The sequence below is a fragment of the Metopolophium dirhodum genome, chromosome 3 (assembly GCF_019925205.1).
Source record: "Metopolophium dirhodum isolate CAU chromosome 3, ASM1992520v1, whole genome shotgun sequence".
Taxonomy (NCBI): Eukaryota; Metazoa; Arthropoda; class Insecta; order Hemiptera; family Aphididae; genus Metopolophium; species Metopolophium dirhodum.
In genome coordinates, this window is record NC_083562.1 from 15,515,071 (window position 1) to 15,537,431 (window position 22,361).

General features: G+C 27.1%; 2 protein-coding genes and 1 pseudogene across 2 annotated transcripts; all 3 read right to left on the minus strand.

Moving 5' to 3' along the window:
• Positions 1 to 299: 299 nt before the first annotated feature.
• LOC132941349 (uncharacterized) lies at positions 300 to 4,787 on the minus strand. The gene is made up of 6 exons (XM_061009365.1): positions 4,743 to 4,787; positions 3,984 to 4,044; positions 2,428 to 2,512; positions 2,143 to 2,322; positions 849 to 1,058; positions 300 to 767 (listed from the first exon to the last, which is right to left on the minus strand). The coding sequence occupies exons 1-6, from the start codon at positions 4,768 to 4,770 to the stop codon at positions 726 to 728; spliced, it is 606 nt and encodes a 201-aa protein (XP_060865348.1). The 5' UTR covers positions 4,771 to 4,787; the 3' UTR covers positions 300 to 725.
• Positions 4,788 to 5,196: 409 nt separating this feature from the next.
• On the minus strand, positions 5,197 to 10,247 carry LOC132941761 (uncharacterized; annotated as a pseudogene).
• Positions 10,248 to 13,037: 2,790 nt separating this feature from the next.
• Positions 13,038 to 15,832, minus strand: LOC132941763 (uncharacterized). The gene is made up of 4 exons (XM_061009918.1): positions 15,713 to 15,832; positions 15,196 to 15,264; positions 14,418 to 14,579; positions 13,038 to 13,295 (listed from the first exon to the last, which is right to left on the minus strand). Exons 1-4 carry the CDS (start codon positions 15,767 to 15,769, stop codon positions 13,233 to 13,235), a joined length of 351 nt encoding a protein of 116 aa, XP_060865901.1. The 5' UTR covers positions 15,770 to 15,832; the 3' UTR covers positions 13,038 to 13,232.
• Between the last annotated feature and the right edge of the window lie 6,529 nt (positions 15,833 to 22,361).

Genomic DNA, 22,361 nt, shown 5'->3' on the forward strand with positions numbered 1-22,361 from the left:
GAAAAAAAGAAATTAATATATAAGTTATTTTTAACATATTGTTACATTGTGTTTAACATATAATGGTCTCATCCAATATTTGAACCAAATATAAAAATAATTTGTAGTTATAATTAAAAAATAATGATTACCTAAACGTACTTTGACGCATAACTCTTTAATCTGTATAATCAAAATAAAACTATAGATAAAGTTTCTGAAGATAATGGGCATGCAGTAATACTAAATATTTTTCTTTTTCCAACACAAATTGCATTGTTCTAAAACAAATACTACCAATTATAATATAGTACTATTCATTGCATAATGACATAATGTTTATTTTCATGTAAATGTATATAATTAAACAAACAATAATATAGGTATTTATAAGCTACAATTTTCATTACATTAAAGGTTAGGTGTAATATAATGTAAGCTTTATATGTATACAATCAATAAATTTGTTACTATTAAGTGTTCTAACCGATGTTTTATAACATTAGCTTTACAAATAAAGTTGGTATACATAATTTCAATACACACCGATAATTACAATGTTCGTGTTTCCTAAAGTATAATGTTGATTGTAGTCTGTAGATCATTTGTCATTTCTACTAATATCATTTAAAAGTTAACATTGAAATATTGAACTGATATTTATCGTATCAATTAGATATTAATTTATTTTTTATTGGGTATCTAAAATAATATTAAAATAATATTCATTATAATTTGGATGTTTCTTATGATGTTTTTTGTGATGTTTTTGGACCATTCAAATCAACCTGTTAAAAAAATATATATTTTATTATGTAATAATTGAATTTAATATTAATTATGATTTTATTTAAAACAACTAAACTTACCCTTATTTTTTTTAAGAAGTCATCAATATCATTTTCTATGTCAAGGAATTTGGTTTTAATATTATCCGGTAATGCATCAACAGATTTGTTTGATAATCTTGCTACTAATCTCAGTGCATCTGAAGATGCTCCCGACATATACATTGACAAGTATCCAATCGCTTTTTTTGTATTTTCTCTCTCGGTTTTTGGTATCATATTAAATAACTCCTTAAAAAATATTTTATTTAATATATATCCATTATGCACTATAATAGTACTATATACTATGATATTACTTATAATTATATTTTGGTTATATTATTTTGAATATACTGTCTATGTATAATGAATATATATATACATTATACACGTATTAGTCTAGAACTATGGTCGATTTACTTACAAAGTTACAAAATATGAATTATTTTAACATAAAACATGATAACATTAATAAAAATGATAAATCATACTATTTTTTTTTCATCTTAGGTGTCTTTTTAATTTAAGACAATGGTGTAAATTAAAATGACGAAGTACCTAAAATATACTGTCCAGTTTTATTTTATAGAATATATAAATATTATAAAACTGATAGCACGTCGTTTCGGGTTATTATGGGCAAAAACCCACTTTAAGTTGTATATTATGTTATGGAAAAATTCAATTCAATTAAAATTATAATGGCACTATCATCTTTATTATATAAACATCTCAGATTAAAATATACAAATAGGAAATCTTATCAGTTATCATGAGCTATTGAAATCGTTTTGTATATTGTATACAAGCAATACTTTTGCACGTGAAACATTCTAGGCGGATGTTTGCTCTTTGGTTCTATGACGTCACAGTAATATTTTTAATATAGTTACTATGCCATACTGTGACTGTACACAAAAATATTAAATATATTCAGGACAATATACGTGTATTATAATTTGAAATATTTTAATAATTTGAAAGACGTTAATAAACATAAAAATATTCACTCTGATAAAATTTTAAGGAAATATCATCAAAATAACATTTTGAATATTATAGTGTTATAAATTATATGTTTTTGATTTATAAAATGTTTTTGAAGTAATAACATTATACATAAATTATTTTAAGATTTAAATTATTAAAAATATGATAGGTGTATTATGTTATGGTGCCTACCTTATTGTTTAAAATATTTATTGGTATATTATTAAAATTATAATTAGACACAATTTAAGATTTTGAAATATATTTTTATCTCAAATGAAAAAAATTTTCGAGACAATACGCTATTCTATAATTATTCTAATTTTAAAATATTACGAATTACATCTTGGGTTTGTTCCATAAGCCGCTTTAATTTCCACGTGAATTCTTTCAAGAATTTGTCTGCATCTAAATTCATTGGTACTGCATTTATTAAATCGGCAATAGGTTTTGCTGCAATCTCAAACGAAGATGATAGAATACTGCCTAATATTTTTTCTTGATCAGAAGTTTCAGAGGAAATCTAAAATATCAGATATAATTATTATTTTACAATTAAGTTTGATAAAAAACAAAAAATTATTATATTTTATTATATAACACAGAATATTTATTTTAAAATACTTTCCTGAACTACCAATGCCGATAGTAACAAAACGTAAAGATGTGACGTCCTCATCTTGTTGGTATCAAATTTGAATGATAGTTGTATGCTACATGAAATCAATATTTATACTATTAATAATATTAATTATATTATTTGATTAGAATATTCGTTATTATTTTAATTGGATAAGAAACAATTGATTTGAGTAGGTTAAAATGCAAATAAAATAAAATTGTTTGATATCATTAATCGTATGAATATTCTTTGTACCTATCTAGTACTTACATGAGTATTCATTAATTATGCTGACTGAACTTTAATATTATAATATTGCTATTTATATCATATTAAAAAATGTTAAGAGTATAATAAAATACCAACGTTTCATAGATATTAAACTTCTTCCTTTCGCCAATTCTTTGTAAAAAATTCATGTTATAGAAACAAATGTCTGGTTGTAAACAAATTAATCGAAAATTGCATTAAGGAATCATACTTCAAGTTCACGAACAAAAATTGCATAATGGAATATTGTTTAAACTTCTTAAATACAAATTAAAAATAATAAACCATGTTTCTTGAACCAATTTCAAAAATAGTAATAATTTTTGTTGATTATGCAAATAAAAATATAGACAATCTCTAAAGGTAACTCTTAAGTATTTAAACTACCTAGTTTTCTTCATATTAACCTTCGGTAAATTTTGATTTGGTGACTGAGCTATTAGCACTAGATATAACACTAAAAAAATAAAATTTTTATTATAATAATAACCTATACACATAGTATATTAGTATTTAAGTATTACCATTAATTATAAATGCTAGTATTTATAATCAATGGTATTAACGAAATCTTAGCATAGTATAAAACAAAGTCCCGCTGTCTGTCTGTATGCTTAGATCTTTAAAACTACGCTACGGATTTTGATGCGGTTTTTTTTAAATTTATATTGAGTGATTCAAGAGGAAGGTTTAAATTCACAATTGGACCCGGTACTCAATAGGTCCAACCTTTGGACCTCTGAGGAGGTGCTCAAACAAGAATTTTGAGATTTACGATGGACATTTTTGTTTATAAATGGTTGTTATTGGTTATAGGAGAAATAACTAGTGGAAATTAGTATTTATTATTTTATTGGTTGCCATTGGTTATCGGGCAGATCAGGTACACAAGCATGCATCAAATCAAATTTTCGCACATTGCCTACAAACTACAAAGGTGGCTGAGTTGTACTTATAGCCACTCATCGGCGTGTCGTTGCCTACTTGATATGCTGTCGCAGATTGTCCGCAATCCGACATAGTAGGATTGCCTACCAAGATGTCTGAGTTGCACTTACTGTAACAAGTTACACCCAAGAGGAGTTGAAAAATCACATTTTTTTAAGAGTTGTCATTTTTTACAGGCAACAAAGTGCGCGGGATCAGCTATAGTTAAATAATATAAGATAAGTGTATAGTAGATAGTTATTAGTTAATTCGCATAATGCCGTCTCAAGTATAATGTTCAATGTTATTATTACGAAGTTTAGGTGTTCATTTTATTATAAACATAAATACGTCATAATACATACTTAACGATGATAGGAAGCACGTGATCATCTGTACCACGATGATAGGCGATAGCAGTAGTCTCTATTAACAATATAGTAAAATACTAAAATATAATTTTTGGTGGATAATTTTACCTAATGTTGCTTTTTCTTGCACATTATAGCTTATTAGATATTAATTCTAATAATTCGCTTTAAAACTATAATATTGAGAAAAATGGCTTGGATCTTCCCCTTTGATTTGTTAATAACTTAGTTTTACTAACGATTTATAGATGAATTTATCGGGGGGACCCCTCGGTGCATTTGAATATTGTTAGGAATTTTAAATGTTTACCCACTAGAATCACTTTTAAATTGGAAAAGATACTGAAGTTGGAAATCAAAGCATAATTCCGACTACTTATCGTGTAAACATACGAAAAAAAAAAATAAAAATCGCCTAATGGAATATTGTTTAATCTCCTCAAATAAAAATTTAAAATAATAAACCATGTTTCTTGAACCAATTTAAAAAATAGTAATAATTTATGTTGATTATGCAAATAAAATTAAACTCAATTTCCATAACTCTTAAGCAATTAAACTAGTTTTTTTATTGACCTACTATAGTATATTAGTATTTAAGTAGCACGGAATTAAACAATATAAGTATTAAATAAAGTAGTTAAGAGTTAGTACGCATAATGACGTCTCTAATATAATACGTTCAATGTTCAATGTTAATACGAAGTTATGGTGTTCAGTTTATTATACATAATATAAATAAATAATACATACCTAATTTAGATGGGAAACACGTGCCCATCTGTACCACGATGATAGCAGTAGTCGCTATTAACAATATGGTAAAATATAAATTTTAATGGATATAAACGCGTCTATATGGATACGCTCATAAAAATTAAATTTGACTTTCCAATAGATTTATTTTTTTTGTTTAAGTTAGACAAACATATGAGGAATCATGTGTTAAAATTTCAAACCTTAAATATAAAAATGAAATTTTTCATGAATTTCTAACTCAAATAATTTTTCAAATTTTCGTGATTTTTAGGAATTTTGTTAAAATTCTAACTTTTGACGCTCATAAAGAATTATCGTAGATTTACGAATTACGATTAATGTTTTTTAATTTCCACTTACAAAACTTATGAGGAATCTTGTATTACATTTTCAAGTGTTTTGACAGAGTAAACATATTTTTATCGACATTAATTTAAAAAAAAAATAAGAATCGAAAATTGCATATGCTTATGAATCAATATTGACAAGAGTCAAAATATTTCAAAAATTGTATGGTGTTATGAAAATTCTAATATAAACATTCAGTGAAAATGTCATCTATCTACAGTATTTGTTTTAGATTTACAACAAAACCCATTTTGACGGTTACCATTTTTGGTAGAAATTCCAATTTTTCCTTGATTGTTATTTTATTTTTCCCGGCGCTTTTGAATATTACTGGGAATTTTAAATTTTGACCAACTAGAATCAATTTCCCATTGGAAAAAATCCCAGATGGAAATCGAAGCATTATTTCGACTACTCATCGTAAACACAGACGCACAAAAAAAAAATAAAAATAAAAAACACACATCATTGTAAAATTAATTAATTCATCGCTCCGCTCAGAATCTAAAATACATATTTTAAATTGTTGTATAATGAACCTAATTTTCAACTTGGTTAGCACTGTATAAAACAAATAAAAAAAAAAATGCAAAAAAAACATCAAAATCTCTGATAATAATAATTAAAGTATAATGTTAGAGAAAAGATAAAATATAATAAGTAAATGGATTATTATCATATTATGTTGATCAATATAATACAATATTATATAACTGAAATGTTCAAAAATAAAAATTTAAATTACATGATTAATAAATATTTGCATAATGGTTTAAATTGTTTGTAGGTATAGTAACTTACAATTTGTTACCTTTAAAGTAATTTCAAAGCTTTTAGCTTTAATATATTATACATACAGGGTATATCAGAAAGACCTGACAAATGACAATTTTATCTTAGTTAAACGTATGAACAAAATTATCAAAAGACAACATTATATTTATAATAAATAATTTAAGATTGACTTATACCTAAAAAATTCCCAAAAAGAATATTCGGAAAAAGTTATTACGCTTAAAATTAATTTACTTAAAAAAAAACTGTAAAATTTAAACTACTATTTGAAATTTTTCTAAAAATAAGATTTACAAATTGGCTATTTTGAGTATTTCCAAAAAAAAATTAATGAAATTTAAACATTTTTAGTTTTAGTATTAAAAAATAAAATATAAACAATTGTATACTGTATTAAAGTGTATTTGTAGCGCAAGTGTTTATAAATAATAAAACATTTTTTTTTTTTTTAAGTTTTTTTTTTGTTTTTTATTTAGAATAAAAGAGCCCTCGGCAACATAGGCCATTGGGCTTAGGTACATAAGATTAAATTACATGTTTAATGTTTTTAAGTTTTGATTGGAACAAAAGTTGTGAATTTATTTCTCAGATCTTTCAAATACACCTCATATATATAAAACTAAAAATAAAAACGCTCTTTTACCATTATAATATTATCTACCTATCTTAAATAATATATTACTAAGTTATTTACTATAGCTGGTATGTTTAATTATTTTTTTTATATAAATATTGATTTAAAATAAAAAAATATTTGATAATACTAAAATTGTTTTTCAGCCTTGTGTCCACAAGAGTTTATTAAAATTATGAAATTTAATAAAATAAGAAGTTATTTTTTAACAAATTTAAAATTTTTAAATATCGTATCATTACTAAAAATACAGTAAAAAATATTTAAATTGATATTATTGATAACTCTTATTCTTATAACTTAATGTAGTTAAAAAATATAATTAAATGTAGCAATATGAAGTTTATGTTTAACACATAACGTGATGTTCTTTTTGATTATTGTTAACTAATCAGTATTAGTTTGAATGTTGGAAACTTTTAATGTTGTCATCAGTTTTTCACCAAGACCTTTTAATATGTCGTTGACTTCTTTTAAATGGTCCACGTGATTACCGATGAATCTCTTGGTCGTTTGTATTTTTTCCAAAACCGATTTTGTTTTTTTTTGTAGTGAATTATTAGAAAGATCTTTTAATCTCTAAACATGTAAAAACAAATATTATATAGTTACAGGATTGTTTAAGTAAAACACCAATGAAACATATTATGCTCAGGTAGAAATATATACTTTTTCCTCATCAATTATATATTTTTCAAGCTGTTCAAGTTCTTCAATTGACTTCGTTAGAACACCGATTTTGTAAACAACGTACTCTATGGTAATTGCAGTGTTTTCATACATTATCAATCCTTTTTTTTGAAATTCTTTCATTCGTGTATCATCAAAATTGGAACTATTCCGGAAGTTGGAATATTGCTGTAACTACAAAAAAAACAAACAATTGCAGATGACTAAATTTAGATAAAAAAACAATGTTTACACCGCAGTTGTACTGCACATAAGTCTTCATACGTCGACGATCGTGATGTTTAAATTTCCAATGAACAAATCAATCATGGCTTGAATTTCGTGGTCTACGAATTCTCTTGTCGAATTTCTTGCTATTTCCTCAGTGGTCAGTTCAATGCGTTCCAATAGCTCTGAATCTAGTTCTACGAATGTGTTTTTCCTAGAAACTGGACCAGCCTGTGTCAAATACTCGAATTAATATTTATACCTATTAACGAGTTCTATTATTTTTTCTCTTCAAAAATATGATAATAAGCATTTTATGTGTACCTACCATACATTTACACAGTACACCAATAATTATTGTTGATTACCTAGTCTGCACAGTGCTAACATTTTTTATATATATATATGAAATTATGGATCAGTGTCCATATCAGGCATATGGTGTTATATTAGACCTCATATATGCAAGCAATATAATATGCAGGGTTAGTGAATAAACGATCATTGAAAGATTTAGTCGTAAAATCATATTATAATTATTATTTATGAACCTAGGTATATAGGTAAATTTAAAAAAACAAAAATAAAACGTGCTCTGCGTTATAATGAAATAATATTATGGTTCTAAAAATGTATTTAAACAATGGTAAAATTAAAAATAATAAACACTCCAAATTATCAAGACAAACAAATGTAATTTAAAACTAATATCATACCCCCCTGTTAAAGTATAATAATATTGCGTATATATTTTTTGTCTAAAACTTTCTTTGACAAGTTTTAATATTGAAATATGTTTTATTAATTTATTTTAAATTTAATGGATGTTTAAATGAAGATGGCAGATATTTTTGAACAGCTATTGTTAAATAATATGTCGTGACTTAATAACAATAAACATCTAAACATTTTTAATGTTTAAAATTACCCACATTACAGTACTCTTCAAACGTGTTTTAGATAATTTAAAAGTATACCAACTTATACGTTATGTTATTCCCGATATAGCTAAAATATTGTTTTAACACTTTTATCAACAAAAACAAACATTAAACTATGATTGAGGATCTTTATTCTTTACTTTACACAGTTATATAAATCATATTCATAATTAACAGAAACTATTATACAATGCTGTATGCAATAATATGTTCGTTGTTTAGTAAACAAAATTCCTCAAATGAATGTATTATAATTAATCAATTAGGTATATTATAATATTATGTTTATTAAATAAATAATTTAGTTTAACATATTTACCGCGACACTAGTCAGACACAGACACCCAGCTGAAATCAAGGCTAACCACAGTACGGACTCCATGACGGTTAGAAACGATCTGCTTTGACCAATGTGTACAGTTCACTAAAACAGACTGAAGACTAAACTTGTATAACATAGGTGTACCTATATGTATTTGTATTTATTTTTTATATACCTTTTTTTACTGGGTACTGTTATTTTGTTTCTGGTTTTGTAACGGACGGTTGTCCGCTCGTGTTCACATAATAAATATCGTATAAAACACCGTAATACACATAATACTCGTATATTTCACAGATTTTACAGCATGTGTTCTCAAAGTGGCTCTCAACCCCTTTCTGGTGCGCATCGTACAAACTACAACACGCACTATGTTATTGCTGTTGTAGCGTAGAGGTTCTTTATATAATTATAATGTCATAATATTTAGCTATACATTTATAATATTGTTGGAAAATTATTGAATTTCAATTATTAAACTATAACCGGAGTGTAATGATTAGATTTTGATTTAACATAATTTTGGAGTTTAAAAATCAGTGTAAAAAGTAAAAGGCATAGTACGTACCTGCTATTCTCCAAATGCGCTAGGAATCAGATTTAATAATTAGTGCACGGTAATCGCGGTAACGATAAAAAGTAAAATTCAGGAATTTCGTAAAAGTAATCGAATCTATAATAAATCATGATTTTTTTTTTTGAAATGATAAAGTGATAATAATAATTTATTATTTAATGATGTTAAATCCATATTTTTTGGAAATAGAAATTTGACGTGTAAATAATATTTTGATCATTAAAAATGTAGCCACTGTTTTCTTTATAAGATACACTATTCGTATTTAAATTATATTCAAATATAAAATGGACGTATTATTTAAAAATCATCATAATTTCATTACTATATAATCCTCGTACCTATAATTTTGATTGGATTAATTATTACGAAAATCCTTATTAAGGATTTGTTGTGTACACTTTAAATATTAGTTGCAAGATCGTTAACAAAATTACTATACCATGAATTTCCCACTAATTATATTATCATTAATTTCAAATGTGGATCGAGTAGGTAGGTAATATTTAAGCATAGTTAATTCGTCTGATTATAAATTATAATTAATTAGATTGGATATTAATTAATATCTTCGATATAAATAAATAATTGAAATAAGACTAATTTGTACATAAAAAATATTAATTAGTTGGTACCTAACTAATAACTACTAACAGATTACAATAATCAGTAACTACTACCTACTATAACTAGTCTATATAGCAATCTAAGTTTGAATTAAAATCATGACAACTTAAAAATATATTTTATGTTGTACCTACATTAATTATTTATGGTAATATTTTATTCTCCGAATGAATGCATGTAATTTAAAATAAACAGTACCGCAACGACTGAGAAAGTTAAACTATTTTTTTAACTTGGTGAGTACAGTTAATAATATAGAAAATAGCAAGTTAAAAATAGGTAACCTATTTTTGTATACGTTATTTTAGTTGTTACCTAAGAAATAAATATAACAAAATCTATTTCAGTCATTTTCTAATCACAATAGTAAGTTAACAATAACAGTAATTGAATAGTTAATTTTAGATACATTTGTAACAATAGTAATATTGGTAGTTATAGAAATTAAGATTTCAGAGTATCATACCATAGAATATAGAAACGTATTTTTAAAATACTTGGGTGACTGAATTTAGATAGGTAGTTTGACATAAATTAAATTGAAATTAACACGTACGTAAGAAATATAACTTCATAATGTATAAATAATAACAAAAATAAGTAGCTCCGCATGTAACATAATATTTAAAATGGACTTTTAGATTCTGGGTGAAACGATGAATGTATTGATTTTACAATGATGTGTGTTTTTTTTTTTATTTTTTTTTTATTTTTTTTTTTATTTTTTTTTTTATTTTTTTTTTATTTTTTTATTTTTGTGTCTGTGTACACGATAAGTAGTCGAAATAATGCTTCGATTTTCGACTTCAGTATCTTGTTCGATGGGAAAGTGAATATCGTTGGTGCATTGGGGAGGTCAAAATTTTAATTTCCCAGTAGTTTTCAAAAGCGATGTGAAAAACAAAAGAAAAATTAAGGAAAAACGGGAATTTTTACGCAAAATCGATTTTTAACAAAATCGATTTTGGTTATTGGTGTAACTCTAAAACAAATGACCGTAGATGCATGAAATTTTCACTGGTTGTTTATATTTGCATTTTCTATACACAATACAATTTTGAAAATAATTTGACTTTTTTTGAACTGTTTACGGACATTGTCAGTTTTCAGTTTTTTTAAATTTTTTTTCTATAAATATCAATAAAATTTTATTTGTTGGGTAAAAAAGCTTGAAAATTTAATAGAAGGCTCCTAGGTTATTGTTTCAAAGGCAGATGAAAAAAATTAAAAATCCTTAGTCACAGTTTTTTTTTATACACGTTTAAAGTTCAAATCTTGAAAAAATACGGAAAAATCACGAAAATTTGCAAATTATTTTGAGTTAGAAATTCATAAAAAATTTTCTTTTTAAATCTAAGATTTTAAAATCTAATACAAGATTCCTCATAAGTTTGTCTAACTTTATCAAAAAAAAAATTTCTACAAGAAAGTCAAATTAAATTTTTATGAGCGTTTTAAATTCATATTTTTACAACATTAGATATTCACTCGATTTCTCATGTACCGATTTCCTTATTTTCTTGTAATTCAAAAACGAATAACTGTAGATACATGAAAATTTCACTGAATGTTTATATTAGCATTTCCTATACACCATACAATTTTGAAAATATTTTGACACTTTTTGAGCTGTTTACGGGCATTTTCAGTTTTCAATTTTTTTAGTTTTTTTTTCTATAAATATCAATAAAGTTTTATCTGTTGGGCCAAAAAGTGTAAAAATTTAATACAAGACTCCTGATATATTTTTACAATAGCAGTTGAAAAATATTGAAAATACATAGGCACAGTTTTTTTTTATAAGCATTTAAAGATCAAATTTGGACAGAATTTATCAAAATCTCGAAAATTATCAACCATTGTAATTAATAAATTATAAAATGTTCAGTTTTTATAGCTAAGGATTGAAAATTTAAAACAAGATTCCATGTAAATAGATAATTCGGTTACCAAAAAATCTAAAAAATACACAAGCACAGTTTATTTGTATAGTCATTTTAAGTTCAAATTTGGACGAAATTACATAAAAACCTAGAATAACTATTTTAGTTATTTTGTTGTGATTGTATAATATTATTCGTGGGCACTTGAAACTTCTAATTTGTAATATTTTCATCGATATATTATGATGATAGTATCACGGTTTGTTGTTGATGTATAACGCGTTATATGTACCTAATGGATATTGTGATATGATTAATTTGGAATTTATTATAGGTCAATTTTTTTTTTAATACCATAGATAAGTGTATAATATGTCTTATACCTAGACTGACATATCGTCTCCACTCAGAATCGTTTTTCTTATACAATGATATATCATTGAATTCAAATTTAATACCATCCATTATACAGTGACCCACTTGTAACCTACAGTACAGCAGAGCGACATCCACTTGCCCACCTTTTTTTATTTTTAATTCATTAATACCTAATCTTGACAACGCCTTAATATGTGCATTGTGAATAAATTGTGATAACTTACAAAATATTTGTTCTACTATGTATACTGCAAGGATATACTTTTTAATGAGTTAAAAATAAAAATATGTATCAAAATCATTACCATTTTAAGTACACGATAATTTATTTAAATACAATAGAAACTGCTTTAATTATGTATATCATGTAGATAATAAAAAAAAATATAACAAGGCTTAATAATTAACTGAGTTAGTTTAACGATATAGGTCATTGTAAAAATATTGAGTTAAAATGTTTTTCATAGGTATTATAATTTTCCAATTGACCATTTTAATATTATAGTATACATTAGTACGTTACTTAGGTAAAACGTAAAAACACCTGTTATAAAAATATTATAAATACCTGTTTTAATGGTACCGTTTATTAATGGTAAACCATGATAGAGAATGATTTAATTTTTGTTTTCATATGATTTATGAACATAAATGAACTAGATTGTATAATTTTATGGATTAACACAACTTTGTTTTCAATACTTACCCTATTTAGATAGTTAAATATTTATAATTCAACATATTTTACGTATTGATATAAGTATTTTATTTATGAACTGTGAACACATATTTAACACATTTAATATTTGGAACCTGAAATTGTTAAATCTTTAAATGTTGAAATAAAAATAGTATATAAGGAAATAAGAACTGATCATAAAAATCAATAATATAGTAGGTAACTTTAATGAATAATAAAAACAACTTGGGACACTATTTTTTTCTAAATTACTACTTTTATTTTTCCTCAATGGAAAATCATAGGGTGATAATTTTTTTTAATCTATTTTACCATTGATGATTGTAAAATATTAAAACAAAAATTAACACACACGTCTTATCAATGACAATTTTCGGTTGATTTACCATCCATAACTAACAAAGTTGTGCTCAGTGGTGGTTTCGACCATATTGGCCTTTTTATACTAAAACAAAAAATTAAACAAAAAAAATCTCATTAGATTATTTTTTATGTTACACACTGTTACAGTGTTGTAAAAGCTACTTTTAAAAAAATATTTCAAATACTACTAAAATACTTAAAAAAATATTTTAAATGCCTTTTTTATTTTCAAATACTTTTGGCTTTTAATTTGTAGGTTTAATTTAACAATATTTAAAAATAGTAAATTGATAAAAAAAATGTATTTGCTAATGCATTTTTTTTAACATTAGAATATTAGATACCTATTTATACCTATTAATTTAAGGTAAATTACGTACTTTATGATATTTCATATCGAGGAATTTAGTTATTAAATAATTGTTCATTATTCTTTGAAACACGAAAAGGTATGTAAAGTTGTCGTCAGTCATGTTAGTTTAATTTCTTTTGTATATTTTTATCATAATCTCTGCATATTCGGTTGAAGTATATTAATAATATTTACTTGAATAATAGTTTTTAGAAGAACTTATTATATTTCTAAACAATTAATATTAACAAAAAAAAAACCAAAAGTATATTTGATTAAGTTACAGTACCTTTTTCATATACCACTGAGAATATTTAATGCTGAAATAGTATATTGTGTGGCAAGGGCGGAAATTGCTTTCCCGTACGAGCCACACATACTATTTTTTGTCACGCCTCTACCTTCATCGATCACGGCAAAGGTAATGCAGGGATTGTTGCAACAACTAGACTATAATTATACATTTATACAACAACAATATTTCATGAAAGAAATGATTTGGTTTTATTTATTTTAAGCGTCACGCATGGAGGTTATAATATGATTATAAGATGTAACCAAAAGTTTATGTTTTTTAAAGACCGACGACCGTGGTATAGATTTCAGTGTCTGTTTGCGCAGGGTATAGGTACGCGCTTGAAATGCAGCACTTTTGGGGATTTCCACTTTACCACCAGCTGGACGGAAAAAGTACGCTTTCCAACGCTTCAACCGCTATCGAAATTCAAACTTCCGGTGCAGGCGTGACAAAAAAGTATTTAACACTTAAACGAAATCATTGGAATACTTATATTTAAATACATGCCAACACAATGCACATATATGATTTATGGTACAAAAATGTTACTTTACTTCAACGAATGCATATCTTAAAGTATCCAAGTACGCATTGTAATCCATATTTCCACTAGCTGAATTCCTCATGAATTCCTCATTAGTACGATTAATGAATTTAAACAATGCATCTATATCTGCAAATTGTCCTGCTTTTTTTTTCGGTTCTGATCTAGGAACCTACAGTCACAACATTTATTTTAAAATATTAATTTGGTAAAATGATTATATTTTTTTTTCAATTGAAAAAAATATCAACATATTATTATAATATAATATTATCATACATCTGGTTTGTACGTTTTTGTAAAAGCATCAAACATCAAAATAATTGCATTTTAACATAATATTAGATACTGTGTTGTAACGCGTAGGTACTATATCACTACGATAGGGACATCTCATAATAATTAAGAACATTCATGAATAATGAAATGTTCACTCATAATACATAAAAGAAATACGCATAAAGCACGTTGATTATAATAAGATATACATTTAGAAACAAATGTTATAGACTAAGACTATATAGTCACCTGAAATCTAATATTACATTGGGAAATATCCATAATTTATTGGTCATTAATATTATAAATAACACACACTTTAAAAAGTCAAAAAACTAAATATCCTTTAAAAAGATATGAATTTATTAATATTATATAGACTATATAATACTAAAGTATATTAAATTACGTGTGTTGTGTTTAAACAATGTCCGACGGCCCCTGAAATTCGTTTTTGTTTTAAAAAAAAATCTTTAAAAATAATTTGTCATTAACACCGCGCTCCTTACCTCGATGATTGAATTGTCTAGCACATGATTTTCTGGCGTTAGAATATGGTTTTCATCAATTTCCACAGCCTACAATATATAATTAAATCTATAAAAAACATTTATAATGTAGTTTTCTAAGTAGTTAAATTATTTAAATTGTGTAAGTAACCATATTATAGTTATAGAATGTAAGGTAAATAACACATTGCGATAATATGATTTCATGTGCAAGCTCATAATAAAAATAGAATATCAAATTATAAACAAACATAAATATAAAATATGTATAATGTATACAGCTCAGCAATTCCTAAAAGTGTCTCATATCGTGTTTATACTGAACATTTAGTACTTATTTTTAATAAGTTCAAAACACATTTTGTGTTAGGTATTAGTAAAACATTAAAACGTTATTTTAGTTTGTTTATATAACTAGTAAATAATAAATATTATAATCATTGCTCAGAAGAATCAATTACTGGATTAATTTAATATTGATGATACATTTAATTGTAAATTATTATAAAATATTTACCTCTAAATTCACTAGGCATCCAGTGAAAGCCAGGGCCAACCACAATATAAATGACATGACGATTAATGGTTTCGAAGTTTCGCCTAAACAATACGAATTGTCTACTAAAACGGCCCGAAACTATAAACACAATAATATGCTTTATGTGTTGATATTGTTATACTATGTAGGTAATATAATTATTCAGTAGATAAAAAACTTTTTTAGTGGGAGTGTGAAGCTATTGGCTTGAAATAGTAGAGCCACTACAACAACAATGTGTTTGATAACAATTTGAATTTGTATAGCATTAGTACTTAATTACCTAACTTAAAAAAAGTTAGAAGTAAACATTTCATACATAATATTAAAGTAAGTACGTTAGTTGTGAATAATTAGGTACAAATAATACTAATGAACAATTTTTTTAATTAAAATATAACTGATTTGTTTTTAGAACTATAGACATAAATAAATGTTCACTGACTCCAAATTGTATATTGTTTTATATTACATTATATTTTTTGAATTTACAAGACTGTACAATTTTCAGTATTTATTTCTAATCTTATCTAATACTGTGAAGAATTTTAACAAAACATTGATATTGGAAAATCAATAAGTATGAGTTAATATTTTCATATTATTAATAGACATATTTTTTGCTAACTATAAAAATTGAAATGACTGGACCTATTGTTAAAAAACATTAATTTAAATCTCAGCAGATATAAATTTGTTCAACATTAATATTGAGGAGCAATTTAATTTTAGAATATGCTCATTACTCATAAAGTCATAAATTATGATAGTAGTGCATTATGTAATATTAAAACCAATTATTGTCATTTGTGAATATTTATAAACACACAATTACCTAATTTATCAATTAAAATTTACAAATTATTATACTTCTGTTTTGTAATCAGATTGTTCTGAACAAATATGTACTTTTCAGTTATAATAACGAATACCTACTAAGTTATTCGTGTACACGACCGCATAAAGACAAACGCGATAAGACTCGTAAGTTTTTACATATTTTATAACTAGCATCATGAACAAGGGCGGTATAATGTATTATTAAATAAGTAGGTATGATCCAGTGTAATGAAATATTGAAATAAAAATATTGTAACCCAGCGTCCACCATTGCATTATATTATTACGTATCATAATTCATATTATTTCATCAGTTTGTACTTTGAAAAACGCAAATATAAAAAACGAAAAATAAATGTTAAGGCACGTTGCAAATAGTAGGTACCTACTGGATTGATTTTTAAATATACGGTAAAGCTTAAAAATACGGTAAAGTCAGAAAACGTATACAAAATATTATCCTTGTAAACGTGGCGATGTTTGACGGTGATATTTTCTGGTCAAGCGTGTTTTTTTGGTAGATCAACGCGCGTTATATATAGGTAGCCCGTTAAAGATTTATCGCGCTGACCGGGAACGAGGAGCATTTTTAAAACATCGGCAAATGCAACCCCCCCTTCCCACACACACACACAAAAGACCATTAATTACTATATTCGTATATTATTTATTTTATTATTATACAAAATGCCTTATTTAATTACACGACGATGTGGTGCCACACTATAAAACGGGCGAATTAAATGGGCCTATACGTCGCAAAGGCTCGCCATACCACCGTCGCGGTCGTCGTCTTGGTTACGAGACCATAACACACGGGACCCGGAAAAAACCTTTTGGCATGCCGACGAAGAACGGCGTCGAGGAGTGGTGAGCGTGATGTATTACGATATTATTATATATATTGTGCCTTTGATCTTGGCGCGCGTTGAAGAATATTAATATATAACATTTGCGTGTCTATATGACATACTGCATATAATATGCCCATACATCATGACTCGGGCCCGCATTATCATATCCATAACTGTACACCCGAGCATCAAAAGTCTGTGTAGACCGGAATCATCATTGAACGGGCTTTGTCGCGAAAAACGTTTGTTTTGTTCTGCTGTGGTTTGTTTTTGCCGTTCCCTCTAGGAGTTGTTAAATTTTAATTAAAACCCGAACGCGATTGGATTTGACGGCGTGTGTGTATAGTTTTCCTCTATATACGCAGTGGATGCGGAGAATATCGCTAAGTAGCAAAAGTCATTAAACACACCAGTACTATATATATATTATATACGTTGTACCCTTTGCCGTTTTATGGTTTAAAAGCCGAACTGTGTTTTTATACACATGACGCGTGTACACAAACGTAAATCGCTTACGGAAAGGGTTTTTGCAATTTTATTTCCCTCTCTTTCCCTAGTTCATTATTATTATATACCTACCACGAAAGTACAAAAGATGAACCTCTTCACGGCTGTTCAAACTTCCAGGGACCGTTAGGTACTCGTCAACACAACGTTGGTGAGACTGATAGTTGGTAATACAAGATGGACCACTGTGTATTCTCGTTTTCCTGTCTAGCTGTCTACTTATAAGTAGCTATCAGAGATAAACACGAGTTTAGTAGTAATAGTAATACAAAATATGGGTTATGCGTAAATTGGGCCACTGGGAGGTCCGGTGGTTGGTATACGGAAACTATTTTCGTGGCAATAATATATTATAATACTGTGAAATCGTAAAGCTAAACACTTAACATTAGCTCACCACCCCCCCCCCCCTTATTTCCATAGATCCGTATACTGCTACAGATAGTGATGACGTCATCGGCCGGCAAACGCATGTTGAAATATTTGGACACATTTTATACACATTTCCTCTACGGAACAAAGGCCGCAAAGATGCGACAACAGTTTTGAATTCCATTAGCGCACCCATATCATTCGGATTAAGAACGTTATAACGAGCCGAGTCAGGTCTCTGAGGATTCCGTTGCCAACCGCTGCCGTCTCGTTGCTTTTTGAGGGTCGTTTAATTAAGAAGTTTTGGGGATTCATTACACTGTAAAATAATAACCCGAGTCAGAAGACTCAACCCCTCGACCATCCCCATCACACTGGCTAGGGTAATTTCGTCTAATTATGATGTAAACGTCTGTACCTACATTACAGTAGCAGGCCCCGTTATTTATAATGTTATACCGGGGTATTATAATAATAATATAACGTATAATATATATTATAAAGGTACCTACACAGCCGACGCGTGTTAGACTAAAGAGCAAAACTGGATACCTACTCATTCTACGTCATGTAAGGTACACACCCAGTACCTACGCCGAGAAGAGAATAATAATAGCTCTTCTACCAGTAACATAATAGGGTTACATAATATTACTTACAAAATGATATATTTTGCAGCACGTTAAAACGCGTCCAGATTCACAATATGCGTTCGTCGTGATTATCTAAAATTAATGATATTGTGTATTATTATTTTATTGATACAGTATTACAATAACGTAATTTTTATTAAATAATAAATATATACACTATGTATTATATTATTATCTGTATTAAAATTTATAACGTGAAAAGTAAAAAAAAATTACACAATCCAATTGATTTATTAATCCGATTGACATACTACAGTATATTTTATTTATATGGTTATTGGCTTTTTTAGTAGAAATATGTGTTCTTAACAATTTAAATTGTACACATAAACCTATAGTCGACCGTACACGACTATGGTACACACTACATAACTTATGGTTCTATATAGTATTTGACCGTTTAAGTTAATTTACATTAAAATATTAAAACATTTTAATCGATAACAAAGATAATAAATATATGAATGAATGATTTTTTTCTGATACATTAAATAATAAATTCACATCCACTTCACTGCCATCTCCTTTTTCTTAATTTGAAATTTCTTTTGTCCACATATTTTGTGTTCTATTTTTTGAACTATTCCACCATTTGTTTAATGGCCAACGTCTTCTTGGCGAAAACTTTTTGGGATATTTATTACTACCATATATTTTGACAATTTTGCTTTAAAATTATTTATCAGGTGTTTCTACGTAGGGTTTTTATAATTCATAATATTATAATATCTGGGGGGGACTAAGGCAAATGGACATGTTTCAACAGTCTCCTACTGCGACTCCTGGTAATAAATTTGATGTAGCTGACGTAGAATACATTTAAAAAACTATCAAATAAATTGTTGACTATATAGTATATTCTGACTAAATAGTGTTATAAAAACATTTAAGGTTCTACAGCACCCTATATAATTAATTTTCCAGCATAGAATCATTGAAAACATTTATCACTATACATACAAAAAATATAGTCTAATACTAAAAACTTAGGTTTGTTAACAGGCAAACATTTTAAATTTCGAATAATGAGTATAAAATATTTCTATACAAAATAATAATTCTACTGTTCCTTTTTATATCCATATATTTTCGTTCAATTATGTATACATATGGAAAATGAGCCTATTAGGAATACCTGTTAATTGCCAATGGGCAATACGGTATTTAATAATACCATATGTTGATTTTTTTTATATTAATCTACCTTAATGATTTAAATTTACCATATTTATCATGGTTTTAAATTTAATTTAATAATCAGTTATGAGAGTTATTGTAATAATTGTATAATTATCATGTAATTTGTAATAATTTTCTAAAGGGTTACAAATCCGTTTATTTTAAAAAAAATAATATCATAGATACCATCACAGTAAATCATGACAATTATTGGCCGGAATAGAAAACTCAAACAATTGTTAAACGTCAAGAAGACGTTGTATACGCATATTGTCCGTCTTACACAAGTACGACTTAGCGAATTTCCAACACCAGTTTCAATAATGTGCTGTTAGTTTTAATACTAGACTGAATTAACTTATAATAAAACTTTTAGGTAAGAACATTATATGTGTTCTCTCAATAGGTTTTTTACGATATTTTAATTTTTAAGTTAATCATCAGCATTTTGAAACATTAATATTTTACCAGCTCATAACTCACTTAAAATATCATAAAAAAACAATCGATAAACACAGATAATGTTCTTACCTAAAAGTTGTATATAATAGGTTAATTCACTCTAATATCAAAACTAACGGCACACTATTGAAATTGATGAACGAAAATTGTCTATGTCGTACGTGTGTAAGACAGATACAACGCATGCAGGCACGACGACCTCTTAACATTATACATAAATAGTACATTTACCTATATTATATGGTCCGATTACTGTCGAATTCTATTCCTGTGCTCCGAACTTGAGAAGTATAGAAGGTGTAGTTAAAGTTCTTCACATCAGTCATTCGATTTGGACGCACGTAAATAATAGTTTATACGAACAATGAAGTATGTGTATGAACTCATACGCTCGATTCGAAATTATTGTTACTATGCCCACTATTCATATGGGTACGCAATGAAAATGCCTGTCGTACGACATACACATATTAATTGTTATTGTTATTATTATTATTAGTAGTAGTAGGAGTAGTAACTAGTAAGTTTTGACTAGGTCTGTTCACAGCAGGACACAGTTTACTCGACAATATTAATATGTAATTATAGTATTGCATGTATATTATTATCTGGCTCCTTAAACATAGTTGGTTCGCATAGTCCTTGTTCCCGAAAATCTACGTGCAAACTCTACGGCCTGTGCCTTAAGTCGTTGTACAGTTCTGCGCGTGGTTTTTTTTACTTATCTACAATAATTATAGGCATGACTTTTTGTTGTTTTTTTTTCAAAACGTTATCTTTCTTATTAACTGTGAATGTGAAAATATTATTAACTGGTTTGCAACACGTGTACCTATTTGTGGCAAAGTTTTTGTCACTATGGACCCGGATGGTAGTAGCAGCAGCCGTTGCTTAAACGTGGCGTGATTGATTTCAGTCACTGGGCCACGCTGAGCCACACTATTATAGTAATAATATATCTACAAGTTTTTATATACTAACTAAAGTCAACAATGTAGGTAACTAAAAAATGAATTTTTCTATTTAACTATTTCAAACGATTCATGGATGTACTCATCTACCATTTTTATAGTTAACTAGCTGATTCCGAGCACTTCGTTGCCCGTTAAAAGTGCTAACTCTATATGATTCAAACTTTGTTCAATTCGTTATTTAATATTCGGTGTATGGTGTTCGAAACTTAAAAAATTTCCTCGATATTCTTGAATCTCAAAATACTTGTGCAAGCGCCACTTTAAAATGTAAATTTTGGTAGATAATTTTGTAGTGCGCACTTACATAGTGGTACGAAAGTACCGTGAAAATTGCAAGTTTCGAGCTATCATTATTTAGGCTCCAGGTTAATCAGTCAGTGAGTCAGTCAGGACACGTTATGTTGTATTATAGCCATTCCACCCGGTGTTTCCCTTGAGACTCGCTTGTGATTATGCGAGGAGTGTATTTTCAGGTAGGCAATCCACCTGCGGTGGACCCTGTAAGGTGCGTACATAGTTACGATTTTTTTATTAACACGTTGTTTATGATGACATGCATATGTAGGTTCACGGGACAACGGTCGAAAAATAACCGTTAGAAATACCATTTTTACTAAGTTATATTATGGTAAAATATAATACATAGGTCTAAAATTATATTCAATCATAGTCAATAGCAACCTTACAATAAACAAAAAAAATATTATTATTTAGTTTATTTTTTTCCTGGACAGCTGGTGCCACTGTTGTATTTTTGCCATCCCTATTTCTTACTTTTCCGGTG